The sequence below is a fragment of the Chiloscyllium plagiosum genome, chromosome 9, assembly GCF_004010195.1.
Source record: "Chiloscyllium plagiosum isolate BGI_BamShark_2017 chromosome 9, ASM401019v2, whole genome shotgun sequence".
NCBI lineage: Eukaryota > Metazoa > Chordata > Chondrichthyes > Orectolobiformes > Hemiscylliidae > Chiloscyllium > Chiloscyllium plagiosum.
Window position 1 is genome coordinate 13,688,518 of NC_057718.1, and position 13,203 is coordinate 13,701,720.

Consider the following 13,203-nt stretch of genomic DNA (forward strand, 5'->3'; position numbering starts at 1 on the left):
CCTACATTCTCTACACCAGCTTTCTCATCCTTATATTATGAGCAATCATGCCAATCTGTGAAGAACTTGGGAGAGTACTGCACATTAAGAACTGGGTTAAGACTGGCCAAAAACATGTTACTGACAGAAAAGTATGGGCCATTTCTCCACCAGTCCAGTTGCATTTATTTAACCCAGGTCTCAATGGCTCACTCTTTTGATCACGAAGACATTGCTCAGAGATGACAAAATGCCATTTATTCCATCAAACATTATTCATCTAATACATGGACTCTTCCATCTTATTGTATCACTGTCCTTTTGATAGCTTTATTTTCTTGCCTTATGTCTTTATAGACAGGTTATTCCTATTCAATGACAATTACAAGTTGAACCAAAGTTGAACCTTAGTTATCCAACTGTGTAGTGGTCAACCTACCTGTCACCTGTTATTGTGATGGTGAATCCATCATACTCTTTCCCTTGATGTTTTAAACTGGGTACTTTTGTGTTTACAGTGAACCCATCCCGGGTTTTGCTGTTGAACTGCTTCCAAACAAAGAAAATAATGAAAATTACCCATGGTAATTTTAACAAATTGCCCCTAAAATTTACAAATCTGTATCTTCCAAGGAATTTCTTCCCTCCTCCCCAGTAAACTCCACGTCAGAAGTACCAAGTCATCCGCACGGTCTCTCAAACCATTTTCATCATTCAATATCATCATAGCTCAACTTCACTTTCTCACCCGCTCCCCAAATCCAATGACACCAAACATCTATATTGATATTGGGCTCAAGAATACTCAATGATGGAACAATCACAACCCTCTGGGGCAGGTGATTCCAAAGATTCACAACTCTAAGCAAAGAAATTTCTCTGCTCAGTCTGAAATGATTGATCTTTACTTCTGAAACTATGTCCCCTTTCAAATATATGTTTACATTCTCATACAAAGAACCTTAAATTCACTAGACATTGGTTACCAAAAGGACAAAGCTCCCAGTACCTCATGCAGTAAATTCCAATGTCTAGCATGGTACTGAATCACATGAATTTGTCACACTGCTGTAGCATGTTCACACAAGTGTTACCCAGTTGATCAAACCATGTTGACACATTAAAGATTTACAGAAGAGGCAATGGTTGATCAAAAGATAAGACTATTTCCGTACTCTGTGATGCTGTTTGGCAAAATTTTAGCAAATAAGCTTCACCTCCTCACAATTTGAGATTACTGGAAAGACAATTCTTTAAGAATCTCCCTGGACTATCAACTAATACAAATTAGAAATGTAATGTTTTCTCTTCACCCTCATTTGATCTAACTTCTGTACCCAAATTACCAATTTTGAGGGTTTTTTTTGAAAAGTTAGGAAAAGTCAGAAAAAAATTTCATGAAATCAGGTAGGTGCCAATTCAGGTAGGTCACTGTGCTAAGTTAAGAGTTGAATTTATACTGGTGTCCCATTTTTAGATTCTAGAACACGAGCATTTACACTACCAAATCTACTTATACATTGCTTAAAAAGAACAGTTTGTGAAGTTTTTCACCATGCTCTCATCAAGACATTCACATGAAATACCAAGTTAAAATGGGAACAATATTTTATCTAGTATGAGAAAATCTGGTATCTGGTTGGCAAGTGAATTGAAAAATGTTGTACATTGGTATTTTTGCAAATATCCTTAAGTACCAAACCGACATGTTAATTTTCAGCAATACTCAAATTCTGTACTGCCAAATGACTACTTGGAAATCCAGCTCCCTTATCCCAACAGCAGACTCATAGGTCTTGCTGTATCTAAACATTTGCGCTCTTAGATACGGTTCATGAAATCTGATAGGGTCAGCAGCATCCAGTATTAAAACATCACTCATCTTGCCTGCAGAGGTTCATTCAAACCCAGTTGGAACTGAAATGCAATCTTAAAATCAACTAGTGACACCAGCTCTGAAACAATAATAAAATTATACTTTCATAATGTGAAAGAGAGTTTCTTTGGTGAATTTACTTTCATAATTGGAAGGAGGTCTTCAATTTTTTTCACTTTCTCCAGGGCATCTCTCACTTCAGGAAGACCTTTGGGATTATTAGCACTGGAGGAGAGGAGGGAAAGGTCATTTTTAGAAAGGTCTCTTAATTATAAATGAAGTCATCTATATCTAATTTCTCTTATATCTTTTCATAATAAAATGTGAAAAACTACAAGCATACAAAATTACAGAACAGGGAAAGACTACCTGGTCCATCAATCCTGTCACATACCATTTGAGCAACCATCCAGAATAAAAACTTCATCCTTTGCTTCTTATTACTGTCAAGTCTCCAGCTTACAGGAAGCTTGTGTTATGATTGGAAAGTTTTTTTTGAGAATGATAATGCAACGTGATTGTCTCTCTAATTCCAAGTAGGAAAAAATAATAGTCATGTGATGCTCTTCAAGATCTGCCTGACATCAAGCCTAGGTGCCTTCTTACCACAAATACAGAGAGGACAAGTGAAAGACCTGCTGGGAGAAAAGTATAAAACACTCACATCTGTCAATAAAAATGAACCCAACTGGACTAACTGTGGATGGTATTTCAATCTTCAAGTATTTTCCTTTTTTGGCCAAAAAAAGAAAAAGATTCAAAAGGTTGCCACTATACGGTCAGCAGACAGAATACAGCTGAGAGTTCTCTCTGACTCACCAAACAGAAATTCAGGAGAAGAGACAGTCTCTGGTCAAAGAGATGCAACCCATGGAATCACAAAGATATATCCTGGCATTGCTTGGGAGGGTGGAGGAGAAACAATCACCAGAGCAGAGCTTACTGCTACTATTTGGTTTGGGACTCCTCCTCTTCTCAGAAGTGCCTTCTGATAATCATTTGACACTAGAACTTTGCAAATTGGGAAGAAGTGCACTCTTGGAAAGCTGGGAGCGATGTTGGTCTCATTCCTGTAGAATAAAGGCTGTGGGATACAACTTGGGCACAAAATGTTCAATTGGGTTATAAGTGGGAATATCTTTTCTGTTGATAGTGTTAGTTGCCTACTAAATAGTATTAGTCAATTTTGCTTTTAGTTTGTTTGTCGCAGTAAAAATCTTAAAATCACACTGAGTGATCCTCTTAGTCAACCGCAAGGAATTAAAATCTCTTACCTAGTTATCGCTCTTCACAGGAATTCTAACATTTGAAATTGCTGCCCTAACCCCGCCAATGCTTACAAAAGTGGTCAAAATAAATAAGCATTGAATAGAGTTGCCATTCAACATATTGCACTGTGAATAGAAACAGGGATCTTGATCAGATGGGCCAATGGGCTGAGTGGCAGATGAAGTTTAATTTGGATAAATGAGGTGCTGCATTTGGAAAACCAAATGAGAGCAGGACTTATACACTTAATAAGGTCCTGGGGAGTATTGCTGAGCAAAGAGACCTTGAAGTGCAAATTCATCATTCCATGAAACTGGAGTCGCAGGTAGATAGGAGTGAAGGTGGTGTTTGGTATGCTTTCCTTTATTGGTCAGAGTATTGAGTTTAGCAGTTGTAAGGTTATGTCGCAGCTGTGCAGGACTTTGGTTGGGCCACTTTTGGAATATTGCATGCAATTCTGGTCTCCTTCCTATTGGAAGGATGTTGTGAAACTTGAAAGGGTTCAGAAAAGATTTACAAGGATATTGCCAGGGTTGGAGGATTTGAGCTATAGGGAAAGGCTGAATAGGCTGGTACTATTTGCCCTGGAGGCTGAGGGGTGACCTGAGAGGATTATAAAATCATGAGGGGCATGGGTAGGGTAAATAGACAAAGTATTTTCCCTGGGGTGGGCAAGTCCAGAACTAGAGGGCATAGGTTTAAAGTGAGAGGGGAAAGATATAAAAGGGAGCTGCAGCAAATTTTCATGCAGAGGTTGGTGTGTGTATTGAATGAGCTGTCAGAGGAAGTGGTGAAGGCTGGTACAGCATTTAAAAAGGCATCTGGATGGGGATATGAATAGGAAGGGATAGGGAAATTATGGGCCAAGTGCTGGCAAATGGGACTAGATTTGGTTGGGATGGACGAGTTGGACTGAAGGGTCTGTTTCTATGCTGTACATTTGACTTTGACTTTATGACTCTATCCAGTGTAGTTGCAAATCTCTTCAAATGCACAGTATTTTTGAAATGTGGATGTTAAAGTCGTTCCTTTGATTAAAGGGTAACATGGCATGGAAGGTTAGCAGACAATTCAAATTGTCCAGCAAGACTTTTTAAAAAAAAAGTGAATTACCCATGATAAACAAGAATTCTGTCTTTAATAAAGTTCAGTATTTTGTCGAAATATGCCAAGTATCGCATGTTAATTATTTGACCCCTAAGGAAGAGAGAACATAATTATTCACTGTTGATAGGATTAGGATTAACAGAATACAAGAGATTCAAAACTTCAGCTGAGGGTGTATAAAACCAGTAAACAGAAAAGTACATCAAATCCATACGTTAAGAGGACCAGGAGGAGGAGATCACTTTATGCAAAAGTAAGCTGAGAGAGCAAGAAGATCTGCTCCCATTGTTTGGTGTACACATAGTACACTTATCTTAAATTTTCTCTACCTCTGCCTGATTAGCATTAATTCCATCTCATCCCAAATCTGCCATACTGTAATGGAGCGTCATAGCAGCAAAACTGTGCTCTATCAATGGTGCAAGCTGATTAATACCAATCATTTAGGGATTTGTACTTTCATGGGTCATATAGGTGCATACACTTCACATAATTTTAAATCAATCCCCCCCATTCTCAGGCACACAGTTGTGGTTGCTGGTCCTCACTGATCTTGACATTCAGATTTAGGACTTACCCCACCCAGAGAACTGCACTAACAACTATTTCCAAACCTTCAGGCTCACATAACTTAAACAAACCACAAACAAGAAAAATCAATCAATAACACCAAATAGACTCGGCTTCAATGGTCATACTGTGGACTGTATGTGACCCAAATGGCAGAGTCAGGAGACTTTGCTTTAGTGAACACAGAAGCTACAGCAACAGATGGCTCAGAATGAATGTTTCTTTTCCAAGAACAATAATACATCACCCCCTCTTCCCATCGGCTCATCCAACACAAACATACAAGATTAATAAATTAAGGCAAAACTGGGAGAGAAGGTAAACATACTACAAGTCAACCCATTTCTGAACCAACAAAAAGCAGCAATATGCAAAGTTTCAACAGCTAACATCTCTCCACACCAATGTTCCCATTGTCAACTCCATTCTCCTGCTGCATAGACTTCAGGAGGAATATTCCAAAGTCCCGAAATTCACTAAAAACAAAGAACAAAACAGCGCAAGAGCAGGCCCTTCAGTCCTCCAAACCTGCACCAACATATTTTGACGTCCCACGCTAAAACTGCCTTCACTTACAAACCCATATCCCTCTATTCCCTTCCTATTCATGTATTCGGCCAGGCATTTCTTGAATACTGCTGTTGTGTCTGCTTCCACCAGCTCCTCTGGCAGGGCATTCCAGGCACACACTACCCTTGGTGTGAAAAACTTGTCTTGCACATCTTTTTTTAAACATTGCCCCTGTACCTTCAACCCGGGTCCCTTAGTAATTGACTGCTCCACCCTGGGAAAAGCCTCATACTTTCCACTCTATCCATGCCATTCATAATCTTGTGAACTTCTGTCAGGTCACCACTGAACCTCCTGTGTTTCAGTGAAAACAAGCCCAGTCTATCCAACCTTACTTCATTGCTAAAATCCCCTATACAAGGCAACATCCTGGATAACCTTTTCTGTACCCTCTCCAAAGCATTGGCATCCCTCTGGCAATGTCGTGACCAGAACTGTATACAATAAGTGAAGCATCATAGAAGAAAAATGGCACTCCCCTAGTGTATACTCAGGGTAAAGCATTGATTTTGGCTTAAGAGTAACACTCGCATTCGAGTCAGAAGATTGAGAAGATTATGTCCTAATCCAGAGGCTGTTCCATTTTTGAAGGTGGTACCTTTTGGATGTGACGCAGACTGAAATCTTAGCTGCCTTGTCAGGAGGGTCTCAAAGTGCTGAGCACCTCCCTTTGGTATAATGGCCAGCATTTATCTTCAACAAATATCACCAACTGTCTGGTCATTTGTTTTACTGCTATTTTGGAAACTTGCGGTGCTCAGATTGACTACACCTTCCCGGCACAACTCCAAAATACTTAATTGGCTGTGAAGCATTTTGGTACATCTTAAGATGTTGCATGGAACTACATCAATGCAAGTTTTTCTGCAGGATCTCCGTGAATGGGAAACCTTTTTATTGTTAAACCAAGTGGTCTTTGCTTTAACCTTACATGCCAGCGTAGGTGAGGATGAGGTCAGGGTGAGGAAGTAAATTTTCATTTGGAAAATAAAACCAAAATAGGTTACAGAAAATGAAATGAATTAGTAATTCTCAAAAGCAGAGTTCAAAAATCCAAGATTTGAAGCAATTGATTTCAGTTGTTTTGTCAAACTTAAGGTTTACCTGATGAGGTTTATATGGTTATTGAAGCCTCGGCTCAAACTCTGGGCTGGCATCTGGTCTAACCATAGTACTGGTTGATCAGGATCGGCAATTCTACAGTTAAACATAAAGAAAGAATGAAGTAACTTATACAAAAAAAATCACTCCAGAAGTGAACTGCTTAGAAAAACTTGGTTTAACACTGCCAGTTTTGCTGGAGCTTTCTGTAGCAACAATGAATGCCAAATTAGCTAACGCTAGCAGCTACACCAGCAAAAGATGGTTTCTCTTCGTATAGATACAAAAGTTCTATCCAATTGGCAATACAAATAAGGAACTGAAGAATTCCTAGCATGAACCAAAGTATGACTTGGAGTTCAACATAACCTTAAAGTTGAAAGAAATTTAGGAAAAGACAGTATTAAAGTAACATTAGAAACAAATGAACCTAGTGATGGCAGTTAGTTACTTACTTACCTTACAGTGAAATTAAATTATTCATCATCTCCTCCTGAAAACAATATCTGCCGCAATGCAAGGTAACATGAACACCAATATTTTTGAAAAATATTCTTCATTTGAAAGGATGGGTAGTATGCTATAGACGCCATGAGGATCATCACATCAAAGCTCAAACAGGTCCTCATCCACCATCGACAGGTTTTAACCTCTGGTATCACTCAGTAGCAATATGCAGCAGGAAGGTAAGGAATGTTTTTTTTAGATTAGATTAGATTAGATTACAGTGTGGAAACAGGCCCTTCGGCCCAACAAGTCCACACCGACCCGCCGAAGCGAAACCCACCCATACCCCTACATTTACCCCTTACCTAACACTACAGGCAATTTAGTATGGCCAATTCACCTGACCCTGCACATCTTTGGATGGTGGGAGGAAACCGGAGCATCCGGAGGAAACCCACGCAGACACGGGGAGAACGTGCAAAGTCCACACAGTTAGTCGCCTGAGGCGGGATTTTCTGTATTTCTATAGTACCAATCAATTTACTGATGCCTTTCTTACTGAACCGGTGTAACTACCACACTTTCCACCTGCTAATATAGTGGATCACAAAGCAAACTTTGGGAATTCTGGACTTTTTGGCTCAGACTACTATCGACAAACAGGTCATTGCAGAAACATCAGCAAAACCATTCTGCAGCTTTGTAGAATACCTTATCAGTGTGTTGTGAAGATGTGGATGTTCTGTACCTTTAAGAGAGTTAAAACCTGATAGAGCTACCTGACATAGCACCAAGTGTTCTCAATAAGGTAACAATGTAACACTTGGTTGAAAGCTAAATTAGCTGATTGCCTGGAAATGACAAAACAGATTCAAATTAGGCCAATCAATTTAAATTATACCTCCAAAAAAAACAAATTCCAATCCAGTTTGAATTTAGTATATTGACAATCTTAAATGCCAATAACACCATCTGATGCTTTGGGAGTATAAGACTGGGGAAAATTGAACAGTTGAGAACTTCCCAGCTACCAGCATCTAAAAAGACGACCCGAGAAATAGCTCTCTTAAAGTTACATTTATCAATTAGTAACCTTTGAAGCAGAATTCCTAAGAAGAAAAGACCCAGGAAGATCCAAATAGAAGAACCGAAAGCTGCCTGGTTTTGAGATAAAAAGTTTTGTTTTTGTAAATCTTAATTGGGAGTTTTATCGGACTAGTATAGTGGAAGGGCAAGGTAAGTGATAGGTTACAGGACGGAGTTGTAAATAGTTGTTAGTTAATTATTCTCTGTTATACTTTAAGAAATAAAGTTGTTAATTTTTACTTTAAATAGTTCTTGGCCTATCGAAATTTCACAGGTTACTACACGGGATAAGTCTTTTCTGTTTTGCTGGTTTTAAACTAAGCAGGAGAGTTTACCCCATGTCGTAACAAGTGGGGAACATTTTGAGGGAATTTTGTATTCATTTTGGCAAATCTTATTTTCAAAACCTCTAAAAGTGCACTTATCCAAGATATAATCCAAATTCTGGCCTTATTGCTGCAAGAAGCACAGCACTGAAAAATAAAAGGCTAAAAGGTAGTTTTCCTTAGACAAACCAACAGAATTTCTATTTTCATCATTGTTGGCAACGTCAAAGGATGGCATTTGTATTATGAATTGTGATATTTCATGCCAAAATTGATCAACATCCTGAAAACAGGTCACTAAATTCAGTTATTACATTTCTCTTTAGATTTTAAGATGGTTCACAGCTATAATTATTCAATTACAGATTTGTTTTGTTACAGGAATTTAGAAAATACTAAATTATGCTGCGGTTGAATGGATTACACGGGTATAGGTCCTTTTTCAGTTGGAATCCTTTCACCACTTTATACCATTACCTTCTCCATTTCACAGCAATATCAAACATGTCCTTCCACTGCATGAGTCTGGTTTTGCCACTCACACGAATTTTTGAATTTGACCATGCTCTTTGCACAACCTGCATAATTTCTAATGTTGCAAGCCCCATAGCTGCAGAGACACAAGAAGAGTTGTAAATTAAAACAAAATGTTTTCTGCTACAAATACTAATAAAGGTTTGTTCAATTGTGTGTTTTATTCCTTAGTTCTAAACCCACACACGTGAAATTAACATTTTAACATTATTCACTGATGGGATCGCCAGACGGTGCAGCATTATTTTCCCTTTCCATTGAGACGCGTTGGTAACTGTTGGCAACTCTAACTGTAGAAGCCCTAACATTCAAGCTTGATTTTAGTGCCTCATTTATACATTTGAACAAGGATTATTTTCAAGCAATTAGGAATCCAATAATTTCTTTCACCCCAACTCCTTTGTCCAGAGGCATAAATGCAGTTACCCAACTTGGAGATGAGCTAATGTGTGAAAACTGGATCCAATCTGGGAGCACAGATGAAGTTCACCGTGTATTCCCCACTATATTGTGATGGGTTTCAGTGATTTGCGATGCAACAATAAGAAAAACTTGTGCTGTCACAACAACATTCAAAAGGTGTATGTCCATTATAAACTGTATAGAACAATCTAAGCTTGGTATGAAATCTGGCAAGCAGTCCCACTATAGGGCCAGTACTTGCTTCAGAAAAACGCTTTGGACAATGCCTGCAACTGATTAGACCCAAATGTACAGGTTTTCATCTTGTCAACAGCTATCAATACAAGAGTATGGGGCTGTAGCAAATTCTAGCCAAGGCTCAACCTTCTAAACCAAGCCTCACAATGCAACAGACGTTAAAAAGAACAAACTGAATTTCTGCACATCCATCTTTAGATGGAAATGGACAGTTATAGAGAAACATAGTCATTTGACAATGCAGTTATTTACTGAAGTCGGATAGACGCAACATATTCAAATCACTGCTCAATAATCTGGCTGCAAGAGAATACCATCTCGAAAAGAAAAGGTGAGATGATGAGCCATTTTTAGCATAAAAACTCAATCAATGGTTGTATATTCCCTAATCTCACCATGGTTCACAGTAGAAAAACTTGACTGATGACTCAGATGAGGGGGTTATCCAATGAGGAAAGAGTGAACGGGTTGGGCCCAAGTTCATTTTGGTTTAGAAGACCGACAGGCATAAAACATAAGGTCCTGAGGGAACTTGACATAAATACTGAAAGGACGGTTTCTACATTAAGAGATTCTAGAACTGAAGGGATATATTTTAAAAATATGGAGTCTCCCACTGAAGCTTGAGATGAGGAGACTTTCTCTGTCAAAAGGTTACTACCTTGTTGAACACTCCTCCGCAGAGATGGTGGAGGTAGGGTCAGAATATTTTACGTCAGAGGTGGATAGATTCAGAGTCGAGTGTGTGGTTCTGGAAAAGCCCAGGTCAGGCAGCATCCAAGGAGCATGAGAATCAACGTTTTGCGCATAAGCCCTTCATCAGGAATGAGCTGGTGGGCCGGGGAAGCTGAGAGATAAATGGGAGGGGGTTGGTGGAGAAGATGGCTGAGAATGTGATAGGTAGATGAAGGTGGGGGAGAAGGTGAGAGGTCATTGATTTAATCAATTCTCCTGCTCCTCAGATGCTGCCTGACCTGCTGTGCTTTTCCAGCACCACACTCTCAACTCTGATCTCCAACACATGTAGTCCTCACCTTATCCTATTGGATAGATTCATGACTGACAAGGGAGTAAAGGGCATTGAGGGGGTATTAGCAATGTGGAGTTGAGGTCAAAATCAGAATAGTCACAATTTATTGAATGGTGGAGCAGCCTGGAGGAGCCAAATGGCCTATTTAAGCTCTTTATAGAACATGGTAAATTTGCAACAAGAGTTTACAGTCAAATACAATATTAGCAGTACAGGTTTTGCTTTTTCAAGGAATATCCAAGTTAAGTGAAAACTTGCTGCAATGCTAATCCAACAAAGTATTGCTGAGCATTTTCAGTTTCTATCGTTGAGTGCACCAACAAAAATGTTCTTTTATTGAGGGTTGTGAATCTTAGATATTAAATACTCAGCGAATTGTGGACACTGACTATTTTAGATCTACTCAAGACTGAAACCAACAGGGGACTTTGGGAATTAAGGATTATGGAGATAATATGGGAAGGTGGATTTGATGATGATGATCAGCTATGATTTTGTTGAGCTGCTCAACACCTCAAAGTGCGAAAAATATCAGCTCCAATTGCTGATGTTAAAATGGTCACAAAATCTTCCATGGCCAGGAGCAGATTCAAGTACTCAACTGGGATGCAACATGGCTCAAAATGCACACCAGAACATTCTGAAAACATTTCCTCAGCCTGAGCATCTTGCAGCTTACCTCTGTGTATCCTTTTGTTTGGAAGAAAACCAGGTGTGTCATACTGCATCAGAGAACCCAAGCGATCTGCTGCGCAAATTAGCTCTTGGACTTCAACATTGTAGCTTTCAAAGTTCTGAGGTAGGACATCTCTAAGATTCAAAAATATTTCCAATCAAACTTAGTTTATGCAAGAGTACAAAAGTACAATATTCAAAATAGATTATTTGACTAGCACCACAGACTGATATAATTTGAAGGGAAATCTAACTTTCTTTTCTCACAACCCAAATTACTTACCCTCTATTCACCTCACTAAAATACTAACAGCATTCCAAAGTTCTAGCAACAAGATACACTCAATTTTTCCTTTTATAAATTTGGATGCCAACATCATTTGTTATTTAATTCACACAGTTAGAACCCAAGTTCTCTGGATTGACGTAACTTAATTCTAGAGAAAGTGAGGACTGCAGATGCTGAAGATCAGAGTCGAGAGTGTGTTGCTGGGAAAGCACAGGTCAGGCAGCATTCTGCTCCTCGGGTGCTGCCTGACCTGCTGGACTTTCCCAGCAACACACACTCGTAACTTAATTATGCACTAGTTAATTTCGTTAAGTAATCATGTGAAGTCCAAAATCTATTCTCAATGGACCGTGCTTAGGTTCTTCAGACTATATTTATCTTCCTAACTGCACGTCCTCAATGCTCAGTTTCCAATTTTGCCATAACCAAATGCCCGTATCTTAATACCTTTGATATCATTTAATATTGCATTGAACATTTTATTCCATTCTTTGAAGAGTTTCTCTCTTGCAATAGACACCTACATTTACTCTGAACGCCTTCATCCTGAAGCATCATACATACTCAATACAAGTGGCAAATAAAACAAAACAGCGGATGCGAGAGATCTAAACAAAAAAAACAAGCGAATGCTGGAGAAACTCAACAGGCCCACAGCATCTGTGGAGAAAGCAACAGAGCCAATGCTTCATTCGGGCATGACTCTTCTTCAAAACATGGTTCTGAGTATCTGTTTCTCTCTCCACAGATACTGCTCGATCGGAGATGCTTCACCACTTCTCCTAATAAAAATCAAACTATGAAAGAAGATAATCAATGGCTTGACAATATTAGACAGCAGTGTTAAAACTCACTTTATGTGAGGTTGTAATCCTGGTTGTTCTTCATAGTCTTCTATAAGAAAGGGAAGATTCTTGGCCCAGTGATCCTTGAAATTTCCAGGAAGGTCAATGTCTATGTTATACTCCGTCACCGGCAGGTCAAGATGTGCATGTAAGTAACGTGAATATTCTAAAAAGGGTTAAGCAACAATGTGCAAAGTGCTTAGAATAGCATCCACATTTACTCAAGAGTATCTAAAATTCCAGTCCATTCATTACTACCGAATGAAGTCGCCAAAATGTTGTAACTAGCTTTGCTGAAATGTTTGAGTGTAAGCCTCAAAATCTGTGTCACCCACACATGGAGCTGAACTGAGGTGATAACCTTGACAGCACATGTTGGTGTTCCAACACACGACAACATGCACACATTGAGGGACTGAACAGCTGCTTGCAGTGGTGAGCTAGCCTATGATTCTATGAATGAGTAGGTTTTCACACAGGGCAAGATGAATTCAGCTGCATCGCTGTATGGAAAAAAGTCAAATAGAAACTAAATATTCATTTTAAGGAGAAAGTGGCAAAAATCAGAGGCAATCACAGCTATGGTGAAACTGGAAGAGGCTCGATAGTTATCGTCCTATTGCTAAGATAAAAGGAAATCCACTAAGGTACCTCTTTTTGACAGCTATCAAACAATCCTCGGAGGGAATTAATGTGCCAATCCTCATACAAAAACAATGATAAAAAGGCAACTGACAGCTATGAAAAAATGGGTGAGGAGAAGGGAATTGACAAAGCGCTTGCAGAAACTATTAAGGAAATAAAGAACCAGAATTGAGAAAAGCAGAAGGGCATAACAT

The 13,203-nt window shown here is 39.1% G+C and overlaps 1 protein-coding gene across 3 annotated transcripts in view; it reads right to left on the reverse strand.

The window, feature by feature from the left end:
- The window catches only part of ttc13 (tetratricopeptide repeat domain 13), a 66,507-nt gene that overhangs the window by 14,599 nt on the left and 38,705 nt on the right, over positions 1–13,203 (reverse strand). The window contains exons 12-18 of one of the 3 annotated variants that reach the window (XM_043695411.1): positions 12,374–12,530; positions 11,235–11,365; positions 8,809–8,941; positions 6,476–6,568; positions 4,238–4,321; positions 1,996–2,080; positions 419–528 (exon numbers count right to left, since the gene is read on the reverse strand). In XM_043695411.1, coding sequence (XP_043551346.1) covers positions 419–528; positions 1,996–2,080; positions 4,238–4,321; positions 6,476–6,568; positions 8,809–8,941; positions 11,235–11,365; positions 12,374–12,530 — 793 coding nt within the window. The remainder of the gene's footprint in view (positions 1–418; positions 529–1,995; positions 2,081–4,237; positions 4,322–6,475; positions 6,569–8,808; positions 8,942–11,234; positions 11,366–12,373; positions 12,531–13,203) is intronic. The other 2 variants (XM_043695412.1, XM_043695414.1) reach the window with 2 other exon arrangements.